The 27,093-nt window shown below is 43.7% G+C and overlaps 1 protein-coding gene across 2 annotated transcripts in view; it reads left to right on the forward strand.

Moving 5' to 3' along the window:
- Positions 1-26,415, forward strand: part of LOC108932888 (protein FAM53B-like) — a 30,389-nt gene extending 3,974 nt beyond the window's left edge. Inside the window, exons 2-5 of one of the 2 annotated variants that reach the window (XM_018749589.2) lie at positions 7,689-7,938; positions 9,514-9,568; positions 12,688-13,430; positions 25,343-26,415. In XM_018749589.2, coding sequence (XP_018605105.1) covers positions 7,858-7,938; positions 9,514-9,568; positions 12,688-13,430; positions 25,343-25,681 — 1,218 coding nt within the window. In that variant the 5' untranslated portion in view covers positions 7,689-7,857 and the 3' untranslated portion in view covers positions 25,682-26,415. The remainder of the gene's footprint in view (positions 1-7,688; positions 7,939-9,513; positions 9,569-12,687; positions 13,431-25,342) is intronic. The other variant, XM_018749590.2, reaches the window with a different exon arrangement.
- The last annotated feature ends 678 nt before the right edge of the window (positions 26,416-27,093 follow it).

Genomic DNA, 27,093 nt, shown 5'->3' on the forward strand with positions numbered 1-27,093 from the left:
AAGTTGTGTGCTGCGCTCTGAAGTGACCAGATTGCCAAGGGTCGGGACTGATCCTTAAGGGGTGCGTTTAAACATCACGCTTGCAGATGGTCTCACATGACCAGGTTATTAGCAGGCATTCTGACCACCGAGCACCACCTCGGATAACTGCTCTCCATTTTTCCTGGCAGCTTACGGGGGGAGGGGGAGCTGGGAGGTTCACGGAAACTTTGCAAAATCATACTGAGAATGAGGTCTTTATAGATATGTAAATATTTCGGTCACCTCCTAGAAGACGTTGAGCTCAGTTAAGGCTTGCTCCAGTTTCGGGACGCAGGTATTGTGTGTAATGAGCGAGTGTCCATGTCCCAGGAGGGTAATTTTAAGAGTTGTTTTCGAAAGCGCGCTCGAGCGCTTCCCCATGTGTTTTAAGATGCCTAGATGTTACTGGGCCTTTTGTGTTTATGGTAAATGGCCCCGTCGGGTGCTATTCTGTGTGGACAGCTGTGTTGCGGTGAAAAAGTGGTAGTGCCGCCTCACCCCAAAGCTCCCCCTCCCAAAGCTCATGCTTCTCAGGCCCGAGCGCCACGCAGATCCCCGAAAAGCGATTGTTGACCACGGTCGTCTCAGCCTCTCAGCTCGCATAATGGGCTTTCGTTTCCCCTGAGCCCCTCAGTAATAACTGATTTGCCTTTGCTTTGGGTTGAAGTGGCAAATCAGCAATGAATTCAGGGTCATTTTTTAAGGGCACAGTTTTTTTTTTTTTTTTTTTCTAGGGAATGTCTAGTTCCCTCATTTCCATGATCAAGGCCCACAAATTTGACTGGCCCCTGAATGCCTCAAGTTGCTTTCCGCATGCCATGCCATCTGTGCTCCATCCTCTTGCTGAATATGCTTCATAAAGGGGTCACTGTTATGGGGCTATAGCCCCATTTCCAAGGCCTGTGATTAATTCCTATAATTTTATGTTATCCGAAACATAATAAAAAATAAACGAACATTTTGCCGACCTTTCAGAAATGAAATAAATCCCTGAAATACTGCAAAGCTCAAAGACCACCAGCCAAGTTTCCCTTTTTAATGCCAACTTTTTTCTCTTTTAAAGCACTGCTCCTGCAGCTTGAATAAAGTATCATCGGAGGACCTGCTGTAGGTCTGTTGACCAAGGTACTTGCACTGAATTGATACAGTAAAAATTACCCTGATGTGTAAATGGGTAAATAATTGTAAGTCGCTTAGTATGCAAAACTTGACATTATATGTCGCCTTGGAGAAAAGCCTCAGCTAAATGAATATAATCATAATTTTTTATTATTTGACCATATTACTAATAATACACACACATTTTCAGAACCGCTTGTCCCATACGGGGTCACGGGGAACTGGAGCCTACCCAGTAACGCAGGGCAAAGGCCAGAGGGGGAGAGGACACACCCAGGACAGGACACCAGTCCGCCGAAAGGCACCCCAAGCGGGACTCGAACCCCAGACCCCCCGAAAAGCAGGACCCGGTCCAACCCACTGCGCCACCACACCCCCTACTACTAATAATAATAATTATTATTATTAGTAATAGTAGAAGTAGTAATAATAATATGGCTGAATAATAAGTCATAATGAGCTGGGGTAGCTGGTAGTGTAGTGCTTAAAAGCTACTGCCTATGGATTCAAAGGTTGCAGGTTCAGTTTTCACCTTCAACTGTAATACCCTTGAGCAAGGCACTTACCCTAAATTGATGTGGTAAAATGTACCCAGCTGTATAAATGGGTAAATAATTGTAACCTTAATGCTGTAAGATCCCTTTGGAGAAAAATGTCAGCTAAATTAATAAACTTCAGTAATAACAGGGGTTAGCAGTTGGTTTGTGTGCAGCTGTCTTCAGGGCTGCTCACTGAGGGTGGGGTGCAGGAGCTCATCCGCTGATTCCACGAGACAGGTCTCACAGAGAGCTGAGAGAGTTTACGGAAAGGGCACGCTGCGTGACTAACAGGGCGGATGAGTAAGGAAAAACACACGGCATTGGGGATTAAAAGCACCATGCGCTGTGCCAGGCTTGCGCTTGATCGCACCCCGTGAAAAGGGGTCTTCTGAATCTCAGATCTTGAGCCACAGGGCTCAGATGTGATGTATCCATTTGGATTTATGTGCTGATAATGCCCCAGAAACAGATGCTAGGGGTAAGCAGAGAAGCCACAAATGGGTCTTGGGTAATTAGTTAGGGTATCTGGTGCCTACAGAGGCCACATTTGAATTATTATGGACATCTGGGGATTTTGCCCATCATGTGTACTGTACTCTTACTGTACTTTACTGTTACATATCCTCAGATCCTTTCACTTATTGTGCAACGCTCTTCCTGAGGGACTTTGAGCCTGGCTTAGTCATTACGTGTCTTTTCACACATAAACCGAAGTGGTCGTCGATGCACGAACAGCGTTCGCTTCCAGTCTCAAGCGAGTTGCCTGCCTCATCATATTTTTTATGCTGTGAAATATGTTGCAAGCAAATCGGTTGGTGGGTTGCAGGAATAGTTAGAAGTTCTGGCTTTCCGGGCTTTGCTGTTTGCACACGAGCAGCTTTTGGTGTGTTGAGAGCAGCCGTTCGGGACTGAAGAGGCATCCTAGGAGAAGAAGGTGGGGTGAAGATGTGCCATTTGGCTGGTGTTTCCCATTGGTTTCCCAGTTTTAGCACACAATGGAAGTGCGTAAAGGCAGCAGGGAAACTCCAACCCAGTGAAAAAAAAATCCTGCTGGTTTTATTTTATGCAACGCTGCTATTTTTGCGTTTTACACCCAGATATAATCCGGCCAAAGGCTTGTGAAAACAGGAGATTTATGATGATAATTACGACAAAATGTAAGCAAAGCAGGATGGTCCCATTCGCAACAGAGGCTGAAAGCTGATTGAGGTGGTTTTGTGCAATCCACCATAACCTTGGGAGGCACGGGAAAACAGCACGCTTCGTCCTGAGATAGGCCTCTTTGTGTCACGGTGACTGAAATGGTGATAAAGGAGCTATTAGTCTTTAAAAAGCATTTAGAGATGTGAGAAATGTGAAAATGGGATATGGGAAAAGTTTCTTGTCACTCCCCGATAGGGGAACAGCTCAGCAAACAAATAAAGGAATGAGTTCAGTGTCTGGTTGGGTCAAGTTTTTTTTTTTTTTTTTTTTTGTGCCCAGTGGTTGCAGTTTCCATAGAATAAGTTGTTACTGGAGCGGAGTAAGGGGGCGCGGTGGCGCAGTGGGTTGGACCGGGTCCTGCTCTCTGGTGGGTCTGGGGTTTGAGTCCTGCTTGGGGTGCCTTGTGATGGACTGGCGTCCTGTCCTGGGTGTCCACTTCCCCTCCAGCCTTATGCCCTGAGTGGCTGGGTTAGGCTCTGGTTCCCTGCGACGCCATATAGGACAAGCGGTTCAGAAAGTAAGTGTGTGTGCGTGTGGAGTGGAGTACAGGTGAGAAACTTGAGGAGTCGGGGGTAAGGTGTGGTCTGCACATGGGTCAGGACCTCCCTGTTCCTCCGTGCTGAGAAGGACGCAGAACTCAACTGGGTCAGCTCCCATTCCGGGGAGCTCATCCAAGTGCAGATAGCTTCGGGTCACTTTGAGCCTTTTTCCACATAGAACCATAAGCAGACGTTGATCTGAAGGCCTTTTGTACCTCAGTGTTATTTTATTTAACAGATAACGCTGATGCTGGAGCTACTTGTTCAAGGTCACCTAAGCGACACCGTCTGACTCCTGTGTTTGTTTCATGATGTGCTCCCATTAATAGAGACTGTAAGAGGCTGGTTAGCTATAAGCATATAATCAGATCATATATACAGTATATTATCATATAATCATGTGTATAAATATGATTTGCAGCATACAGGATACATACACACACTAATATTGTGAAAATGCGAAGAATTACACTGAAACAGAATATTAGAATATGAGTTGGAATATGTCAAACTTTGGGTCCTGCCTTTGTTCTAAGGATCCTTTAAAGAATTACAATGGGGAATGTGTATATACATAACAGTACGTCATTTTATACAACGTGGCTACTTCATCAGTGGACCCTTTTCTGATTTCGCTCATCCGCTGAGGTTTGAAGAAAATTTGATTCTGAGAAAGCAGTCCTGGTTTTACCAAAGGTCTTCTGGTTTTACACTGCTGTATTTCAAGCGTGCAGTCAAAATAAATGAACTCGGCCCTGGGATATCCGGCATGTGTGAGAACAGCCTTCAGCAAGGCCGTTTTCATAGTCGACGGTTTGTACATCTTTCGTTTACACGGCTGAAAACTTGGTGAACGAATCGAAGTTTCGTGCCTTTACAAAGAGCCCAATAACATGTACCTCTCCGGGGGATTACTTCACAATGTGCAGTTGGTATAGTTCCCCAGCCACCCTGCCATCTGTTGCTGTAAGATTTGCAGAACAACAAGAAATGGGAAAGAGGGTCACTTTCCCAGATTGGTCTTCTAAAAACCTTAATGTGCTGCCCTTGAGGGGAGGGTGAGAACTATGGATGCTGCAAAGCACTTTGGGAATGAGTGTGTTGGCAGGAACTAACCTGAACCCACCACAAGTTGTTGTAACAGTCTCCTCGACCAAAGCTTAAGGGGCTCCCATCAGTGGGATACGTCACTTGCCATCATGCGGTAACCCGATCCAAACGGTACAACACCCCCGATACTCAGAAAACTATGAGGGGCCCCACAGAAAGCAGCCTTTTCATTTGCCTGAACCAATTCCAGTTATTTTTTTTTTTTTTTAATGTGGATGCCCTCGAGAAAAGACGGTCGAATTCTGTGAGGGAGGATTGCATAAACCCTGTATGATCCTGATGTCGGCAAGGAGAGAACTGGGCGCGATTACAATCGGGATGGCAGTATCCCTGCGGAGCTCTAGAAACAATGAGCAAATTCACTGGCTTTCTGTGGAGGGGAACGTGGAATTATCGACACATTGGGTGGGGATCCATACAGACAGTCCTTAGTCCTTGTTTTTATTCTCATGTATCATGATGATAAGGACCCATATAAGCCCTTTCTAATTTAAGGTATTCTTAAAGACTTCTTATTATGTTAGCAATACCTCTTTTCTCTCTGTTATAGGGTGTGTTTACAGTGCACTTTGAAATTCTCTTTAAGAGTTTAATCTGGAGTTTGGAAGCAAATTGGAAGTTGTATTTCCCAGAGTGATTTATCATTTCAGAAATGGTCTAATTCAGATTTTACTTTCATGCAAATGGAGCCTTTACATTTATTCACAGACTTATGTCCAAAGATATGGCCGTATGCCATTTACCAAATTCCCTGTTAGCAATTCACCATCATACTGGGTGGTCCCAGAACCCTGGACCAGGAAAACAAATGACACTCGAGTGTTTGAAGTTAACATGAGAAGCACTAAACAAAACAGCTGGAAGCAGGATCATGATTTCACGCAGTGAATGGAGGCAACTGGACCATTTATAACACACTTTTGACAGTTTTTTTTTCTTTTGGTAGGATGTGCAGTGCTTGGTCACTCGCCTGCAATGTATAACAGCAGTAAATCACTGTCTATAGAGCAGAAAACTGAGATTTCACATATGCGAGAGTGGGTGTTAACATGTCATTACTCTGCCTTTTTGTCTTGTCACCACATTTAGGCCAGAGTGTAAACACAACCCAGTGTTTGCGGAATGTGAGAAACACCTGAGTCATCCGTTGACATCAATGGAGCGTAGTACGGGGCCAAAAAAAAAGGGTGTTAGATTTGATTGAAAATTAATTTATGAAAAAAATGTATTTAATTATAATTAATTGTGAAGGTAATTTATGTTGGGCGGGGGCACGGTGGATTTGGCCGGGTCCTGCTCTCTGGCGGGTCCGGGGTTCGAGTCCTGCTTGGGGTGCCTTGCAACGTCCTGGGTCTGTCCCCTCCCCCGCCAGCCTTGCTCCCTGTGTTACCGAGTAAGGCTCCGGCTTGCCGCAACCCCGCTCGGGACAAGCAGTTGTAGATGTTGGTTGGTTGGTTTTTTTTATGATTTTCGAGTTGGCGTGTCTGAGCTTTCTGTTTTCTGTCCTCTGAGTCATGATTTTTAAAGTCATTCGAGGTTACAGAACTGAGAACCGGCCATTATCATAATGGAAATTAATAAAATGTCTTGGTCAGTTTCTCAGATGGATTATATTCACAGCACATCAGATCAGATTTTTACCATGACTTAGCTGTCACGCTGTTCTGATCCAGTCTGATTCTCCATGACACACATAGCACTGTCTCCCGTGGCTTCCATCCTCAGTTGTGTCATCCTTCCCGATGTGGGGTGTCGTCCTGCTGGCCAGTAGCAGTTAACTCAGCCTCGGGAAGCTTGTCCTACTCCTTTGACCTCAAAGTGATAAATGTAAGTAATGAGAGTCATATGCGCGTCGCTGGCTGCCGACCGACACCGGCCAGGACACTGGCCGGCTCTATTCTCCCGACCCGCGGATGCGCCTGGCTCCTGCTCCTCGTGGACAGCCACTGGGGTCTTGTGATCCATTCCTGATGTCACTTCTTTGTTTTCCCACGGTGTTTCATCTTCAGCACAATGCGCCTTTGTCCTGGAGGACACCAGCGCGAGGGCTAGGTTACCCCTCTCTCTTTCTGTCTCCTTCTCCCTCTCCTTCTCTTTCTCTTTCTCTCCATGCATTGTCCTGTCTCCTGTTCTCTCACTCAATTATTCACTCACTCTCCTCTTTCTAGTTCTTTCTTTCCCCTGCACTTCTTTTAATTGCTCTCGTTTCTTTAGACCTGCTCTCCATTTCTTGCTTTGAGCAGATGTTTCCTCGAGACTCTGTTAGGAGATGCTTCGGTGAATGAACCCGTTTAGAGCTGGAAGAGATCCAAACACTTCAGTCAGAAGAATAGCATTTATTTATTTATTTATTTATTTATTTATTTATTTATTTGCTTGCTTGCTTGCTTGTTTGTTGTCTTATTTATTTATATGAAGACAGCAGATCCTGCAGATTAAAAGCCAAACCTTAATCAGCTGATTTACAGTTCATGGCGCCCACACAAGTGAGGGGGGGGAGCCGAGATGTTTGGATAACCGCATGTCGCAGCTCTTCCAACCTTTCCGGAGGGTTCTGTGAACTCAGTTTGACTTCTCCCGGTGCTATGTGTGCCCTGCTCCAGGGAAACTGATTGCTAAATCTGATCATGTTGATGCATCAGCCCTGAAATGCATAAATCACATTCAGTCAACTGCAGTATAAATGCAAGTGTGGTTAGCAGATGCTTTGGCAAAAAGTAAATATAAGGATGTTTTCCCTATGCTGAAGTGCACTTACGGTTGTAGGTCGTGTAGGTGGTTAACGATGCAAGCTTGTAAATTGCCATCTTGGGGGGGTCCTGTTATGCTTTGGATGAGGTAAAAAATATGGCTTACTACAGTAAAATGTACAGCTCAACAAATAGGTTAAAGTTGCTTTGGATGAACCATAACCATAATGGCAATGGTGGCATAAAAATAATGAGAAAAAAAGCTTTTTGCTTATGAATTATTATCGTCGTTATTGTTGTTGCTGGTTTTTTAAGTCACCTGTGCCTTTCAGTCAATAGGGTCTCGTGACAGCTCACTGTGAAACCCCCCCACTCCACGCCAAGCTGCCAGATTGGCCACCGGCCTGTAGGGTGGGAGAACAAATACCCTCAGAAAGCTTATAGCCTGTCTCTTTGTGTGTGCACAGGGCTCGGAGGAGGTGTGAAAAGCATTCCAGGAGGTCCCGAGGGCAACCGGCCGACGGGCAGCCGGCAACGTGTCCTGTCGTCCTACGCGCCCTACGTAGCAGTAATAAATATGGCTCTCAGGGGCCTTAGTATGCACTGGAACGCGCGGGGCCTGGGCTGTGTGTTACCATGGTGATCCTTTACTCTAAGACACTGGAAAAGAAGAAGGGTGTTGATGATGTAACATCCAGGCAGTCACACTTGGAGCTGGTAAGAATGATTGATCCGGTAACAACTTTTTTCCCTAAGGGGAAAAAGAATAATTGCCATTGTTTATAAGGTCAATGGAGATATCCCATAAGAAACGTGTCTCTTACAATTAAGACCTTGTGAGCATAATTACATCATGAGTCAAACTTGGTCTCAGCTGCAGTTCTGAATATTGTGTCTTGGCACTTGCTACATAGGCCTTTGTGTAAACATGCACTCTCTCCGAAACAGTAACTCAAAATCTATTAGTTTAGTTTATGACAGTAGTTCATGACAGATGTCGGGGGGAGAGGGAGGTTGCTGTTTAACATGGAGCCTCCAGATTATCCGCGAAAGAGATCCCAGTCTCATCCAAACAAGTTTCTCTATGTGGAATTTGCTGGAAGGACAACAAGAACTCCTCCTGTCACTGCCATAAAAGCAATGTGTCATCTAGTACCACTTCCATGATGGTGAAAGTAGGACACAGCAGTGTTATAAGGGTGTGTCAGACATTATTTTGCTGAATAAATGACAATCTGTAATCTTCGGCATCTTTCAATGGCTGGTTATGGATTAGCCCAAATCCTCTGAGTCTCGTTTCTATCGGAAAAGACAAACTCATGGAAATGCAGAGTCAAAGATCAGACAGCCATGAAGTTAAAACAGAAAAAAATAAAACGAATTTGTTAGACAAAGCAAGCTGTCCCCCACAACAATGCAAAATGGCACAGCTTCTGCTGTGCTCTTTGGACCCAAAATGTGGGCGATGGGGCTCTTTCAGGGCTGGAAAAGGAATGCAGAGGCACCCATCAGTGAGGGAGAAACTGTCATCTTTAAACTGTCATGTATTGTCTGAAGTAATTGTACCTTCTAATAGATCAGGTTATCGTAACACAGTCCCGGAGGGTCGAGTTCCTTAGGATTTTGTTACAGCCGAGCAGTGAGCCACCTGCTTCAACTTACTGTCCTGATTGAAACCATATAAATGCCTTTCTGAGATCTTGGATGTGTTTGGAGACCTGCAAAACCTGCTGGAACCGGCCCTCTCGCTCTGAAGCTGGAAATCCCTGTTAGCGACTGACTTTCTTTGCTCTTTCCTCCTTTATTCCATTAAATGTGGGGTTGAGCACAAACCAGGAGGGAGAGGCTTGGAACATCACTTTGAAATATTGCGTTTCCACACAAACCGCAGTTGTACTGATGCAAACGTGTCAAGTTATGCTTTGTGACATCTTTCCTGCAATGTGCTCTCGTGGTTTCTCTGTACCAGAGAAACTTGTGTTGTTTCATATTACTGCCAAATCACCGCTGAGACATTTTTGTAGCAACCCAAGAATTTCTTGCCCTCATACAACAAAGTATATACCTAATTTCTGTGCGCGTGTGTGTGTGTATACACACACTGCTTTATATACATATACAGTATACACACAGCAGTGTATGTATATACTGTATATACAGTATGTATGTATATATTTTTTAAGTCTAAAGCACTTAGTTGCCAAAAAGGCTATAAATATTATAAAAATTGCTTTCACACAAGCAGTTTTTAGACCGGGAATGGTGGCTAACAGGCATGTTGTTTGTCCACAGTGTGAGCCGCGGACCATGAGCAGAGGGACGGCACTCTTCTCGTGCAGCACTGTAGGTAAGCATCTAGTAACCCAAGTAAGACCAAACACAGCTAGGAATGCGGTAAAGTCAAAAAATCTGGTTGTTTAGAAACATATAGCTCTGCTGTTTTTAGGAGGGGGGATTTAAAAGCAAAATATTTCAAACATTTCTGTTGTTAGTGTTCTGATTAAGGTAATTAGACAATCCTCATGTCAACATATAAGACGATGGCTCACTTCCTGCCCCTCTCAATAACATACTAACAGACTGCAGCTGGTTTTATGCTCTTTACCCCCAAGAACTCTTTGCCATAGGATGTTTGTCACCGCTTGCAGCAGCCGAACCTCAGGAGATGTCACGCTCATCGGGACTTTCCGTTGACAGATGGGCTTGACAGGAGTGCAGTCATTTCAGCTGATCCCCTCCAAACCTTTCAGCTGTAACTTGGGATAAACATGTCTGACACCTTGGGGTCTGTTGTCAATTTGGACGTTAATAATGTAGGCTGCTGTTATGCTGTCATCATGTGACTGATGGGCATGGAGGGGATGCTGTAATTAACCCAGAAAGTTTAGGCTTCTTCATGTCTTTAGTGAAAGTACAGTTAACCTATTGTTTTGCGAACGTAAATGACTTTGACCCATCAAGCAACAAATGTGATTTAGGGAACGGATTTGTTTTCCCTTTCCTTTTCGTCATTGCTTTTGTGCCCGATCATATCTCGGTGCCAGTAAATATCCAGATTTGCCCTATAAAGATCAAAGATGCATTGTTCATTTGTTCTGAAACAGTGAATTCTCGTTTCAGAAACAATAAAGCAATAGTAGGAGTGGACAAAAAACTTGGAAGGCCATGCTTGGTTGAAATACTGTGAGGCACATGCAGACCCATGAGATATCAATAGCGTTTTGTGCTAGCCAAAGAGTAGGCTCTTGCTTTCCGATACCCTGGCTAGCTCTTCTGCACCAGTTCTGTGATGGTAGGTGTTATTGAGAGTGCTGGAATCAAGTTATGAACATTGTTGGGATTTCCAGAAGAAGATTTCTGAAATTCATTAGGGTGGACCATGCTATTGGCATTTCCAGCCCATTCAGGTAACCTCACAAGAACTTAGGAACGAATTAAATTAAATTGCACCACCATGAATAGCTTGCAAAGAGTGGCACTATCTTCTGGGAAACGCCTAACTCCTTAGAGATGGACTATGTGGAGAGCTATGACCAGATAGCTGGTATTAATGTAGGGGAGAGCTGATTTCCATGATTGGGCTATCGTGGTGCCAAAGGCTGATAATGTCAGATCATTGGCACTCTGCCTGTTTCTACTTATGAAACAGCTCTGGCTTTCAGACATAGCACTGACTATTTCAGTCATCTAGAATTCTGAGTTTGCTGTAAAAAGGTGAAACGCAACAAAGTCAAATAAACGTCACAGAGGAGACATTTTACGTCCTCTGAGCAGTTTGGGGACGTTACATCTTAGTTAAATTTTTTTCATTTAGCTGATGCTGTTCTCCAGAGTGAATTACCATAAGAAGCTACCTGTAGTGATTTACCAGTTTATACAGGTAGAGGTATACAAGGTAACTTTGACTGAGAAAATTCAGAGTAAGTACCTTGCTCAGGGGAACTCTAGGAGAATGTGGAATGTGAACCTGCAACCTCTAAGTCTAAATGCAGCAGCTCTTACCACTGTGCTCCCTGCTGCTCCCAGCACTTGATACTGTATTTAGGCTGGAAGGCCTCCTCCTCTCTGATGCATGACGGGAGTAGTCCCTCACTGCTCTGTTGCCGGTGTTTTGTGCTGTACTTCTGTGAATAATCTCTAAGGCATTAATTTGAGCTAGGCTACTGCTAACGGGTAGCCGACCCCATGTGGGATGTTGTTGCCCCATGTAGTGTCGAAGGGATGGTTTTACGGCTTTCCACGTTGCCTTGTATGGCTGAAGGTGGTATGATGGTCATTTGCTTCATGATGACATGTCATGCAACGGTAGTCTCAAGGACTCAGCTGTCCTTGACCCAAGCTCTCCAGAAGTCCCAGCTGCTGCAGATGCTGCCAGGTGGGTCAGGCCCTTCAGATCGTAGAATGCTACGGCTAATCGGGACCTGACATTTCTGGATTTTATGCTACTTCACTTTCACTGTACTTCACAGTTAAGAAGGCATTTATTTGCTGGGTCACCTCAAATTGGCCCTGTTTCCTCTCTGTTATTGTTTTGGTTTGTCTTATTTTGGATCCAAGATGTCACAACCTCCTTTCTGCAGTGCAAATGTAGATACAAAAGTACGCTTACAGCAAATGCGCCTGATAGATTTTGCAACAAACTCTAGCATTGGCATTTAAAACATTTATACCTCTGAACAATTGTTTTTTTTATGTTTTCGAAGATTAGGATGTATTTCAAATCTGTAGTAATTTTAGCTACCATAATAAATCAATTACTTTACAAGACAATTTTTTTCAGTGGTAAGGAATGTTGCAAAATGCCCTGTGGATGACTATGATGTATAATGTAGGGAGAGCTGGTAGTATAGTGGTTAGAGTTGCTGCCTTTGGCTCTTGAGGTTGCAGGTTTGGTCTTCATCTCTGGCTGTAGTACCCTTGAGCAAGGTACTTACCCTAAACTTACTAGGGGTGGCACAGCAAGTAGTGTTGCTATCTCACAGTGCCTGGGTAGTGCAAGAGGACATGGGTTTGATCTCTGTGGAGTCTGCATGTTCTCCCTGTGTCTGTTTGGGTTTCCCTCCACAGTCCAAAATTAGGCTGTTTGGGTCCCCCCATAGTGTGTGAGTGACACAGAGAGAGTGTGTTCCACTGACATATGGATGAGTGACTCATTATAAGTAGTGTATCTAGCAGTGTAAGTCACCTGAGTGAATAAGGTGATTGGGCTGATACCCCTACATAGAGTTTATTGGAAGTTGCCTTAGAGAAAAGCATCTGCTAAATAAATAAATGTAAATTGCTCCAGTAAAATTACCCAGCTGTATAAATGGGTAAATAATTATAACCTTAACACTATAAGTTGCTTTGGAGAAAAGTGTCAGCTAAAGGAATAAATGTAATGTCATCTAATGACTTCTGTGTGTGTGTGTGTGTGTGTGTGTGTGTGTGTGTGTGTGTGTGTGTGTGTGTGTGTGTGTCTCATAGAGGCTGACGGATGGCACAATCTCAGCCGGAGTTGTGGTCTTCAGCAGGAGCCAGCAAGTGGTGGCTTTGACAGTCTGTGGGGGGTGCTGCCCACAACATGCCACAGGGGCCGCTTATGGGCTGGGGAGGTGGACTCCACTAGCGTGCCCATCACTAGTCTGATTCAGGGCTTGAGCCTGAGCGACCCCAGGGCTACTTCCTCCCCAGTTCCTGCCTCTTCTACCTCCCCTTCGGCCGCACCCCCTAGCAAGCGTCAGTGCCGCTCGTTGTCCTTCTCAGCGTGGCGCCCTCAAGGCTCACGAGTGTGGACTGCCGTGGAGAAGAGGCGCTGCCACAGTGGGGGGAGTGCGCCACGTAGCTCCGGGGGACCATCTCCAGGAGGAGGCCTGCCCACTATGCAACGAAGCTCCAGCTTCAGTCTACCTGCTCGCTCCAATGCCCTGCCCGCAGGCTTTGAGCTGCCCAGCTTCTCCTTCTCCTTCACTGGCACCGTGGATCCAGTGCCACGGCCTCTCTCTTTGTCCCATGAACTTATTGCTAGTCCCTCGGAACCTTGCCGTCCCTTGGCCGCCAGTTCCCCGGAATCAACACCGGAGTTTGTGCGGCGCCAGGGTCCCGGGGGTCTGGCCCGCAGCCACTCGCAGCCTTGCGTCCTGAACGACAAGAAAGTCGGCGTGAAGCGCAGGAGGCCAGGCCAAGGCAAGGAGCAAAGGCCTTCACTGGACCTGGCCAAGATGACACAGGTAAATGTACCATGTCCCTATAAATAAGGGAATGTTTTGATGAAGTTTCAGAGAAAGCTTTACTTTAAATCAAAATAAATACACAGGCATGTTGTTTGTAATTCAGTGAGGAAGATTATTATTTTACTCATTACCTAAAGTCATTAGAGAGTTATATTGCATGAGCACAAAGCCAGACCACCCTGTGGTTGACTGGTGTCCCACCCAGTGTGCTTACCGCCATGCGCTTTTCGTGTGCCGGCATCAACGGGGAATGTGTAAGTGCTTGGTGATGAAGGAAGAGAGTTTGAGACAGTTGAAGTGCAAAGTCAGGAGGGTAAGAGAGGATCCTCCAAGTCTATTTGTTTTACACTCACATTCTGACAGTTTCCCTCTTTTCAACAACAGAAGAGAAGTTCCACCTGTGTAAAACCTTGCATCTTGAAAGCATCCCGGCTCCACATGTTATCTGGGTCAAGCTTGACAAAGTCACCATTGATCAGCCCTTGGTGCCAATTTTCAGACATCAGTCCCCTGTCTGACCTGTCAAATGGCTCCTAAGTGATAATCGGTTTCAGAACATGATGGGTCACCATTTTCTTTTTGACCCTAAAGATCAAAAGTCACCTTGACATATAAAACCTTGCTATGCTATTTCTCCTTGATGCCTTGGAATTAAATGGTGCTAATCTTGGCTTTCTAGGTCACTGCTTAGGACAATGGAGCACCATGTCGGGCAGTCTACACACATGGGAAAGTAGGGAAATATTCCAATGGTTTCCTGAATTGTCCTTTAGATGCGGTACATAAGCATTGCCTTTGTAGACGTCATTCTTTGGAAAGGAGCTCTATAGCATTTACAGATTTAGGTAATACTTGCAGTAGGTATGGAGCAGTGGGGAGTGTAGTTATCAGAGCCATTGCTCTGCAGTAAAAAGACTTGAGTTCGATTTCTCACAACTGCTGTGGTATCTCTGAGAAACATACCCTGCACTGATACAGTAAAAATGACCCAGTTGTATGAATGGGCAAAGAATAGTAAATAGCTAGGGGTGCGGTGGTGCAGGTCCTGCTCTCTGGTGGGTCTGGGGTTCGAGTCCCGCTTGGGGTGCCTTGCGACAGACTGGTGTCCCGTCCTGGGTGTGTCCCCTCCCCCTCCGGCCTTACGCCCTGTGTTACCGGGTAGGCTCCGGTTCCCCGTGACCCCGTATGGGACAAGCGGTTCTGAAAAAAAAAAAAATAAAAAAAAAAAAAAATATCTATAGAGAGAATATCATTATCTGTAATTGCACAGCACATGGAAAAGCAGAACATTAACTTGCATGTTTTAAGGATCAGCTGTTTTGTTTCTGGTTCCCATAGTACAGAGAGTGGTCAGTATAGTGTCTCTCCTTTCGGGATTCACAAGTCTCTTCCAAAAGAAAAGGTCTACACCAGTGTGTTTCCAACATGAACATCTCCTTCCTTGCCAAATTGTTCCTGTGTATTTGCCCAACATGATGCTCTGTGCTTTTTGGGCCCCTTTATTTGACTTAGTCTGGTTCCTAACTTGTGACTCTGGGTTTTGGTTCAAGTGGTTAATAAATATTATCATTCAGCCTTTTTCATTAGATATTAGCCCTTTGCTGTCATGTGCCAATAGAAGATTTTCAAAACTGAGCTTATTTCTTTCATTTTGCACAAGTTCTCACAGGTTACACGTGGTCATGCTATCAAGAATTTGAGCGTGTCACGCACGAATCTCCCATTCGTTTGGTTCATGCAAGTGGTTTTGTTTTGGTTAGAAATGGTCGATAGCGCTCAGTGTTGTAAACAAAGTCAGGTCATGCGAGTCAAATCAGTGGTTTTTTGACTGCTTCGCAAGAGCGAAGCCCATAAACCGCCTGCCTGTGTTAACTCCCACTCGCTCGCTCTTTCATCCGCTGACTCACTCGCAACATGAGCTGAAGGTGAAAAGAAGAGTCTTAACTTGAACTTCATTATTCTTGGGTTAATCATATACTTTAATTGCACAAAGGTTCGTGTAAGAGACCGTTTGCGTGGTAAGGACACATGAGTAACTTGACGGAATGCCTAACCAGCACGATTGCAATGAATTGCTTACCTGTCAAAGCGGCTGTTAGCAACGGCTGACCTCCCCTGCCTTTTTCCGTGAAAGGAGATATCGGCCTCTTTCCTTAAGTTTGTAAACCAGGTGATGTCCTAAATGGCCCTTTATCTGTTCAGTCCTGCGTAGACAGGCAGACACACATACACACTACCATTTCTCAGCCTTTTTGTATAATGTCTTACAAGAGCCCTTCTACTGGACTCCGGTAACCTTCCATGCTGTTTTTCACACATTGTCTCGCATTGTTCTGGAAAGGTTTTATTTCACTTTAGTGTTCGCATCTGCTCTTGTTAGTTTGAATATTGGAAATGATTTTATGCATGCTCTTTGATATTATTTCTTGCAGTATTGTGAAATGCAATATCATTAATTCTTTTCTACTAACTCCAGTTTAAAAACAAGTCTGCAAAAAACTTTCTATAAGCCATCATCTGGACTGGTTTTCCAGTACAAGGTGTGCAGTCAAGAAGGCTTTAAGCTGGTGTCTCATAACATTAGCTGAGTTATAAACTGAATTTTGCATTGTTATGATTTGGTGTTCATGTGTGAATGATTATGTGTGTGGCTACCATCTGATATACTTGTGTCCCAACCAGAGTGTACCCTGCATAGCTTATCCTATTCTTCCAGGATAGACCATAGACCACCACAAGTCTGCATGGAACATGTAGTTATCGACAGCAAATGAGTCAGTGGGAACAGCACTAGTTAGGGTGTTGTGTCAGCAATTTAATTGAGCCCTTCCCAAAACCATGAAACACAATGCTGATCAAACCAAAGTGCAGCTGAGATCCTTATTAGAACAGCATGGGCCAGTGCAAACAGCTGTCCTAAAGGCATATTGTGAACAAGGAGGTCTAGACTAGCAATGGTGCAGTTCAGAGGCAGTGGACAAGTGTGCCGTGACTACATGATGACAGGGCTTCTGTTTGGTAAACACGTCTCCTGTGTAAGAGTTTTTTATTCCACCAGGGACATAGAGCAGCGTGGCATGAATTTTGTGGATGTCTCTCAGCTTAGCTGGGTCAAGACGTTCTCAGGATTCTGTCTAGGTGTCCACAGTGTAGGGAGTATGGGAGAACTCATTGTACAAGTCAAAAGTTTGGGTATGCCTGGGTAATACTTTTATGGGATGAACTAGACAGAAGAGTGAACACAAAGCAACTCAAACATGTCCTACATCTCTGGGAGATCCTGCAGAAGAGCTAGGAAGACAGGTTGGCTCATTTCCAGATCAGATTTGGGAGCCAAATGTGTTGTGAAAAAAAAAAAACAACTTGTTTCCATCAGGTGTACTCAAACTTTTGACTGATGTCATACTATGCCATATATACCTATACCATGCCAGGTGTCCATAGTATACAGTAGTGCTTGAAAGTTTATGAACCCTTTAGAATTTTCTCTATTTCTGCATAAATATGGCCAAAACATGGTCAGATTTTCATGCAAGTTGTAAAATTAAAGAGAATCCAATTAAACAAATTATACAAAAATATTCCGCTTGTTCATTTATTTATTGAGGAAAATGATCCAATGTTACATATGTGTGGCAAAAATATGTGAACCTTTGTTTTTAGTAACTGTTGCTACTCACTTGTGCAGCAATAACTGCAACTAAATGTTTCCGGTAACTGTTCATCAGTCCTGCACATCAGCTTGGAGGAATTTCAGACAATTCCTCCTTAGAGAACAGCTTCAACTCTAGGAAGTTGGTGGGGTTCCTCGCATGAATTGCCCGCTTCAGGTCTTTCCACAACATTTATGTAGGATTAAGGTCAGGATTTTAACCTGGCTATTTTAAAATATTGACTTTCTTCTGCTTTAACCATTCCTTGGTAGAGGAACTTGTGTTTAGAGGCGTTGTCTTGTTGCATGACCCACTTTCTTTTGAGTTTCAGTTCACGGACGGATACACTGACATTCTCCTGTAGATTTTGCTGGTGCAATTCAGAATTCATAGTTCCATCCATGATAGGAAGCCGTCCTGGTCCAGAGGTAGCAAGGCAGGCCCAAATCATGATGCTGAGTGATACATGATACATGAGGCCACCACCACCATGTTTCATAGATATAAGGTTCTTATGGTGGAATGCAGTGTTTGCCTTTTGCTAAACATAACGGTTCTCATTCAAGCCAAAAAGTTCTATTTTTCTCTCATCCATCAACAGAACGTTCTTCCAGTATCCTTCTAGCTTATCCACATGGTCTTTAGCAAACTATAGATGGGCAGCAATGTTCTTTGTGAGCCCTTCCATGCACATTATTGTTGTTCAGTGTTTTGTTATTCATGGTAGACTCATGAACACTGACATTAGCCAATGCAAGAAAGGCCTTTAGTTCCTAAGACGGTACCTTTGGTTTCTTTGTGACCTCCCAGACTATTACACACCTTGCTCTTGGTGTGACCTTTGTTAGTCAACTACTTCTGGGGAGTGTGACAGTGGTGTAGAATTCCCTCCATTTGAGCACAGTTTGCCTGACAGTGGACTGGTGGAGTCCAAATTCTATAGAAATGGTTTTGTAATGTTTTTCAACCTGGTGAGCATCAACAACTTTTTATCTGAAGTCCTTAGAAATCTCTTTTGTTTAAGCTATGACACACTTCCACAAAGCTGTGTTGTGACAACCAGACTCTTCTAGTGCAGCCCCAAATTTATGTTCTTGAAATAAGGCAAGGCATTCCCTGCTCATACCTGATTTTCATCCCATTGACTGAAACACCTGACTCTAATTTCCCCTTCAAATGAACTGATAATCCTAGAGGTTCACATACTTTTGCCACACACAGGTATGTAACATCGGATCATTTTTCTCAATAAATAAATGAACAAGTATGATGTTTTTGTCTCATTTCTTTAATTGGGTTCTCTTTATCGAGTTTCAGGACTTGCATGAAAATTTGATCATGTTTTAGGTCATATTTACACAGAAATAGAGAAAATTCGAAAGGGTTCACAAACTTTCAAACACCACTGTAGGTTTGTACTTGGGCAATGTTGCTGGTGATTTGATCACTACAGATGACAATTACCTGGTTTTACTAAATTAGAAATTAAGCTAAGTCAAGATTGCTAGTTTTTGTTTATTTGTTCATATTTAGTTGTAGTTCATTAGTGTATTGCAGCCTACCTTTTGCTCATTGACAAAGTGATGGACTCGGCATGTTAGAAATTGTGAAGAGGGGTGTAAGATTTTAGGATAAACGTAGTAGAGATCGATGTCCCCTTAATTTACACAGCTGGTGAATCATTGCCCGGTTATTAATAGTTCCTTACTGGCTTAACTTCAAGGTCACAAAACAGGGTCCAGCCCCCCCTACACCCCTCACTTGCACCATTCCTGGGATGGTGGACGTCTTACACATAGCTGATCTGCGTTCCTTGGGCGGGGTGTTGGAGGGAATAGCATACCCAGCAGTGAGGCTCTGATCCCTGTCCCAGTGGGATGGCTGCATGTCTCAAATGTGGATAACTCACACCTCATTACTGCATACTCCTGAAGAAGTGCCCAGAGCAGAGCACATTTTAAGGGAGCTACTTTATTGCCCTGGACCCTGAAGATAATGATTTACAATTTGTACTTCAAAATAATTTCAAAAAGACGCTTAAAGCAGTTTATCATAGATGAGGGCCAAAGTGTAGTATGTTATTGATAATAAATTTTAAGCATCGGGTGAGGTGACAGGACATCCAAATAATGGCTGCGCTAAACAACAACAACAAACAACGTTGTTATTATTATTATATAATTCAATTTATTTTTATAGAGCACTCTCCTCATGCAGTGACACAGAGCGCTTTAACACAGACATAAGGCAAGAAAAAAAATACATCAGAACAAAAAAACAAAGACAGTTGACTACAGACTATTGTAATGCATTGCTTTTTTAGAGCTATAGGGATGCCTACTGCCCATGGAGGAAAGAAACAAAAACCTCTGGGGGTCCAAGGGCCAGTGGCTGCCCACCCGTCCTGGACCCCTCCTGGGAATTCTAGATTAAGTAAGACTACTCAGATAGTTTAATAAGTAAGTAAGTAATAATGGCATTGTTGCTATACATACATACACACACACACACACACACACACACACACACACACACACATTTTCGGAACCACTTGTCCCATACGGGGTCGCGGGGAACCAGAGCCTACCCGGCAACTCAGGGCGTAAGGCCGGAGGGGGAGGGGACACACCAAGGACGGGACGCCAGTCCGCCGCAAGGCACCCCAAGCGGGACTCAAACCCCAGACCCACCAGAGAGGAGGACCCGGTCCAACCCACTGCGCCACCGCACCCCCCACATATATATTTATTTATATGTATATACTATATATTCCCCACTCGCCCCTTTTTGCAGGCGGGCTTACTCCTTCAAGTTCGGGTCCTCTGCCAGAGGCCTGGGAGCTTGAGGGTTATGTGCAGTATTACCACGGGGACCACTGTTGCCTTCACCTTCCACATCTTTTCTAGCTCCTCTCTCAGTCCTTGGTATTTCTATAGTATCTTAATTTCCCAGTTCAGCAAGGTACATCTCGTCCATCATGGCAGTTGATCATCATCTTCATTCGGCATGGTTTGCATCTGTGGCGAGCCGGCAGGCCTCCTCAGGTCTTATTGTGTGGAGATAATGCTTAACAAATAGAAATAGTTAGTAATTTATATCTTCAACAAGTAAATTTAATATGCTTTGGTATAGAGGTGGGAAAAACAATGAGTGTTGAATATGATGAAATGATGAAATGAAGAATGAGTGATGAATGCCTGAGTAAACATGTAAGTCTGGATTTGAAGACTGAGACAGACGGGCTTCTGACAGTAACTGGTAGGCTATTCCGCAGTTTAGGTGCTCTATAACTGAAGGCACAATCTCCTACTGAGGTCTTATTGATCACAGGTACTTTAAGGTAACCTGCATCCAATGAACAGAGATATCGTCCTCGGATATAAAAATCAACAATCTTACAAAGGTAAGCCAGAGCAATGCCTTGTACTGCCCTATAGGTCAAAAGTAGGATATTGTACATAACATAATAACCCTTTTTCCAATGATGCATTTTTCCAACGTGACTTACAGTTTTAGGTAAGTTATTCTTATGCTCTCAACAAAGTAATGCATAGTGCTGAACAATGGAGCACAAATTATAGTCAAATTAGTGACAATAAAAGAAAGAAAAGTTAAAATAATCACAGGAGACAGACTGATAATGTGTTATTCTGAAGTAAGCCATGTGGCAGGTGAAGAATGGAAAACAAAAAAACTCCTAGGCCGAGGAGCCACGGCCAGAGGCTTCCAGGGTATCAGAGTCCATTTCCCTGGTGGAAGTCACTGAGGTAGTTGGAAAGCTCCACAGTGGCAAAGCGCTGGGGGTGGATAAGATTTGCCCGGAACTGTTTAAGGCCCTGGATGTTGTGGGGCTGTCATGGCTGACACCCCTCTGCAGTGTTGCATGGACCTCGGGGACAGTGCCTTTGGATTGGCAAACTGGGGTGATGGTCCCTATCTTTAAGAAAGGCAACCAAAGAGTGTGTGCCAACTACCAGGGTATCACACTTCTCAGCCTCCCTGGGAAAGTCTGTACCAGAGAACTGGAAAGAAGGCTCCAGCCAATAGTTGCACCTCAGACTGAAGAGGAACAATGCAGTTTCCGTCTTGGCTGTGGAACAGTGTACCAGCTTTTCACCCTTTCAGAGATAATTGAGGGGGCATGGGAGTTCAGTAATCCAGTCTACATGTGTTTTGTGGACTTGGAGAAGGCCTACAACCGTGGTCCCTGAGAAATTCTGTAGGAGGTGCTTCAGGAGTGTGGGATGCCGGGGCCACTACTGTGGGCCATTCGGTCTCTGTGCAACGTGGGACTCTGCCAAGATTATGCCATGTCTCCACTCCTATTTGTGATTTTCATAGACAGGATATCAAGGCACACCCGAGGTCAGGAGGGCATTCTGTGTGGGTGCCAGAAGGTGACGTCTCTGCTTTTTGCAGATGATGTTGTCTTTTTGGCACGGTCACATGGATGCCTCCAGCACGCACTGGAACATTTTGCAAACGAGTGTGAAGCAGCTGGTATGAGGATCAGCACCTCCAAGTTTGAGTCCATGGTTCTCTCACGGAAAAGGATAGCATGTCCCCTTCAGGTAAGGGGTGAGAACTTGCCCCAGGTGGAGGAGTTTAAGTCTCTTGGGGTTTTGTTCACGAGTGAGAGCAGAAGGGAGCGTGAGATTGGCTGCAGGCTGGGAGCAGCGGCAGCAGTAATGCGGTCACTGTACCGGACTGTAGTGGTGAAGAGGGAGCTGAGCCATAAGGCAAAGCTCTCTATTTACCAGTCAGGCTACATCTCTACCCTCACCTATGGTCATGAACTCTGGATAACGACCAAAAGAATAAGATCACAGATACAAGCAGCTGAAATTAGTTTTCTCCGCATGGCGGTGGGACTCACTCTCTGTGATAGAGTGAGGAAGAATTCAGAGTAGAGCCGCTAGTCCTCCGCATTGAGAGGAGCCAGTTGATGTGGTTCGGGCATCTGGTAAGATTGCCCCCTGGGCACCTCCCTTTGGATGTACACCAGGCGCGGTCAACTGGGACGAGGTCCCAAGGTCAGCCCAGGACCTGCTGGAGAGATTATATCTCCCAGTTGGCTTTAGAGCAGCTGGGGATCCCCCGGGTTGAGCTGGAGGAAGTTGCGAGGGACAGGGGCAGCAAGCTTCTCTGCTCTTCTTATTGCCAATGCGATTCTAGCTGGACAAGCGGTCTGAAAAATGGATGCTTAAAAGTAATTGAAGGTACTACAATAGGAATAAGATTCATACCTAGGATTTTCTCCTTGCTTGGCAAAGACCCTAGCCACTATGTCACCTGCTGCTCCAAATTGACTGAGCTACAACCCAGCATGAATCTTTGCCCTTGTGAACCTGATCTGGCTACCTGTAATCTAAAGAATTATATGCAATTCCTATAGAGCAGAGATGGTAAATTCTGGCAAAAAAAGGCCCATATGTTGTTACGGTTTTAAGTAAAGCTCAACTTTTAATTTTTTCACTGGCATGATTATTTGATTTCTAAATCATTGTACGTGGTTTTTCAGGTATGAATTGAGTGTTTATCATCAAATTCATCAGAAAACTCCAGGGGCTGCAGCCCTCAAGCATGTGTATTGTTTTTCTTTTAGCTTAAACAGAAATGCGCAGCCTTGTTTTATAAGTAATGAATCCCTTTCTGTTTTTGCTGAGTGTTTGTGTGTATTTGATTGTGGGAACATGGCTGAGGGGTTCTGCCCTGACAGCTGCCCTACCTACCCATCTGGAACAAAGCCTGCCGGTTTGCTGTAGCACAGAACAGATGCCCATGTGTAGGGAAACAAAAGAAAGCAAGAATCTACATAATCTCTAGAGGATTGTGGTGAGGGTCTTGTTTTTATCATGATTTTTAGCCTTGAAGGCTACAATGTGAATCATATTTTGCAAGCTGCCTTGCATGATTGGGGGTAATTTTACTTTGGAAGTGGACAAACTTTCCCTAGATTTGAGTCTATTGGACTAAATTCAGCTGTAATCTTGTGATCAGTATGGGGCAACTGGAGGTGTAATGTTTAGGGACACCTGGTATACCGGCTAGTATACCTTTGAACAAGGTGTTTGACCTAAATTGCTTCATTAAAATGTATTTTTCTTATTATATAGAACTACTTATGGTTTAGCTTACTTCAGGTACCTTGGAATCAGGATATATACCAAGCCTTACCACCTTCATGTACATGCTTTGGCTGTATGCTCATGCTATTAACTATTATTCCACTGACGCTTCTGTTCAAGGTGACTTACAATGTTAGGTTTGTACAGTAAGCTTTGGCACATTTACCCATTTATACAGCTGGGTAGTTTTTACTGCAGCAGTTCAAGGTATCTTGATCCAGGGTATTGCAACATGAGCGGGGATTTGAACCAAGGTTCTTGAATTCTAAGCTGAGGTCTTTAAACAGGACTCTATATACTGCCTCTTACAAATTTACGTGTACATTTACATTTATTCATTTAGCAGATGCTTTTCTCCAAAGTGACATACATCTCATTAAAAAAAATAATTTTTCACTGAACATTTACTCTGTGCTTATTAGAAAACTAGGTAGCTTGTGCCATGTTCATCCTTAGTTGTATGAGTGTATATTGACAGGGAGAAGATCTTCAAAATGGGAGAAACAAGTCAACTTTGAGTTATTGGACTTATTTCAAAAGCAGCAGATTTCATGCTCCTCTGGGCTGAAAACATATTTCCCCTTTCAGCGTTTGGTTTAACTGGGTGGGGCAGGAAAATGCTTCGGTTTGTAGCTGCCGGAACATTCCTGAGTTCAGCTGTTGGCTGTAGAGTCACCGTACCAAAATTTCCTATTTATGTGAAATATCACTACCTAGGTGGTTTGTTTTTTTTTTTTTTTCTGGCCTAGCCAGGCTACTGCATGCATGAAGGAGATGACATCCTATTGGGTTCATGGCACTACACCATGCACTTTGCTGTAAATGTGCTCCATGTGGTTAGCTAAACCGCTACAGCACTGACAGTGTTCCTTGTTGCACACACCTTCCACTCTCCATGAAAGGGGGACGAAAGGAGTCCTCCTCATATGAACAAAGTCCTAGCATCCTTCTGACACTGAACTTCATGTGTTTGACCCTGGCAATGCTCTACACCCCCCATGTTAAGTGCCCATTAGCTAGTGTGGTACAGCTAGTCCTGTACGGTAGCTCGATGTACAGCTTCTCTGAGTACAAATGTGTCCTGTGCAAAGCCCTGTTCATGTATAAAATGAAGTAAATGGCAATAAATGGGATAGAAATCCAAAATCCTATAGCCAAATGACTGCTGGTTCAATTACTGGACCTTGCAGTTCTGTGTTGAAGGATATGTCACCTTCATGCTATGTAAACCAATTTGGAGAAAATAATTAGAAGAATTGGTAGAGGTTCATTACATGTTTAAGATTTCTAATTTGAAACTTTGTTGTTGTTCATTCCTCTAAATAGTTGCATATACTGTATTTAGCTGTTTAACTGCTGTATAGTTTGTAGTGTTCTGTTTTGTTCAATGCAAGTCCTAATAGGCACCACATATAATTACACATGAAATAGCTATAGATTCTAGATGCACTTACTTATCATTATATAAACTTATATCTTATTTTAATAGCCAATAGAGTGAAAAGCCTGTGCTGTCAGATACGTTATTATTTAAATCTATAATAAGTGTGGTGATATAGATAAATGTTTACAAGTTTACAAGTAGTTTTTATTGTCATTCCTCCATACAGGTTGTGTACAGTGGAACGAAATGTCGTTTCTTCAGAAACCATGGTGCAAGACAGAACATAGCATAAGACAATGAATAAGTAAATAAATAAATAAATAAATACACAAGATAGGATGCGGGTATGGCTGTGAGCTGTAGGCAGTTGTGGAGTAGTGTAGTGCTGAGTTAATTGGTCAACAGAGCCAGTTGAGTGTTGGGAGGTAGCTGGGTGTTGAGAAGTCTAACTGCCTCGGGGAAGAAACTGTCTCATCTGTCCTATGTGTTTTGATATTACTGTTGAGACACAGCGAAGAAAAACAGTGCATTTGCAAAATGTGGTTAGAAATGGAAAGGAATTCACTGGAACCAGATTATAAGTTCTGTGGAAGGGACCGTGTATCGTCAAGTTCGTCAGCTAAACATTACTGAAGATTAAATATGTACATTGGTCTTCCTGTAGTTTGTCTGTTTTTCACTTTGAGCTGCTTCAAGTGGCAAGAGTTTAAACCAAACCAACTAAATCACTCTTTCTTTTCCCAGAAACTTCGCAATTTCCAGAGCCTCAGCTGCCCCGGGTTCGCTGGGTCAGGCAGCTACCAGTCAGGCCGTGACCTGAACTCCTATGGCAATGCTGGCCCATTTGAGACTGATTTTGCCTCTGCATGTGGCCTGGGGGCAGAGCCTGAGCAGAAGACAAGCAAGGGTGGAGAGAACATGGATGACTTCTCAAGCGAGGAGTTGGACAGTGATTCTACAGGATCAGTGGGGACAACAAATGGAGAAGACAGTGATGTGACCTGGCAGGGGTCACATGACACCAAAAAAGATGCCAGTCAGCTGGGTGGTGAGCTGGACATTGAGCAGATTGAGAGGAACTGAGAAGATGTTCTTCAAAGGCAAGGACAGCAGATGGTGTTAAGAAAGCGAGGGAATGTGGATGGCTAGGAAATAAGACATTGAAAAAGAAAGTTGGATTAAGGGAATACAACAATGTGGCAGGGAAGTCTTGGGCCAGCTGGGCACAGTGACTTGCAGCTGTCAGGGAACTATGGATTGCAGAGACACTGAAAAAGAGGCCTGGTAATGAATGTTCCAGGATATTTAATTTTTTTAATCCCTGTGTCTACTCTGGTACAGTGTCCTTAGTTTGGGGGCAGGTGCTGAGTGGGATGATAGGGCAGTGTCTGGTTCACTGGTTTGCAGAGGAGATGAGGGTGAAAGGAGTTCTCAGTAGCATGTTTTCCAAACCTCTCCACTAGCCTGATGGTCCCTATGTATTCATCATAGAGGAAATAAACAAGAGGTTTGTACAAATTAATTTTAACGGGGGCCTTATTGAAGCACCCTATGACTCATCCTCCATAGTACAGGGGTAAATGATGACCTGAAGGAGAGAGCTTTGAGAGTAATACACTCTTACTTGAGTCCTCCCTCATCTCCATATATACACATTGACAACCGTGTCACACTATTGCTAAAACAAGGGGCTTCATGTCTGCAAAGTAAAATAACAGGGAATTTGCTCTACTGAATGATCTAGGTCTTGAAAAATTGTGCTTCAAGCATTAATTTGCCTTTTTACAGTTTTTAATATACAAATATTTCTATTTGAATAAACACTGAATTTTTATTTTATGGTTCTAATATCAATATATATTTTTCTAAATTGGATTTTTAAGAGCAAACTGAATGGAAAAAAAACAGGAATAAGAGACTACTATTTCTGTTAACAACAGATGACAAATAAATGTGCATACGGTCACAAGTGTCCTGTTGATTTGATTGGAATTGTGCGAGAAAATGAAAAAGCAAAGGGATCAAGAGGTCAAATGAATAATTTTATGAAACATAGTGTTATTTAAATAGATCAAATTACAGGCAACTTCAGTATGCCTCAGTAAATGAAAATTTATTGTGGGAGCTGTTTTATTCTGCACAACTGATAGTTTAAGTGGAATTTCCCCTTGGTTTTACAGAAACACATTTGATTGTGCTGATTTAATTTGCATCAGTTTGTGTGAAGAGAGAATGACAGTGAACACATGGTTGAGAAGGGGAAGTTTTGGGGAACAAGCATACATTTTCCACCACAAATGGGAAATCTAAAATGGGCCTGTCATGATGTGTTGTGTCCTCAACCGCTCACACTGAAAGCATTTTGGAAAAAAATTGGAGATTATCAAGACCTCCTTTTCTGTGAACTTCCCTTTGCTGCCAGAGGCCAAGCTCAGGGTCTTTTCTGCTTTGATTTACTGCGGGGGTCTTAGGTCACTGTTTATACTCTTTTTCAT

The sequence above is a fragment of the Scleropages formosus genome, chromosome 4 (assembly GCF_900964775.1).
Source record: "Scleropages formosus chromosome 4, fSclFor1.1, whole genome shotgun sequence".
Lineage (NCBI taxonomy): Eukaryota > Metazoa > Chordata > Actinopteri > Osteoglossiformes > Osteoglossidae > Scleropages > Scleropages formosus.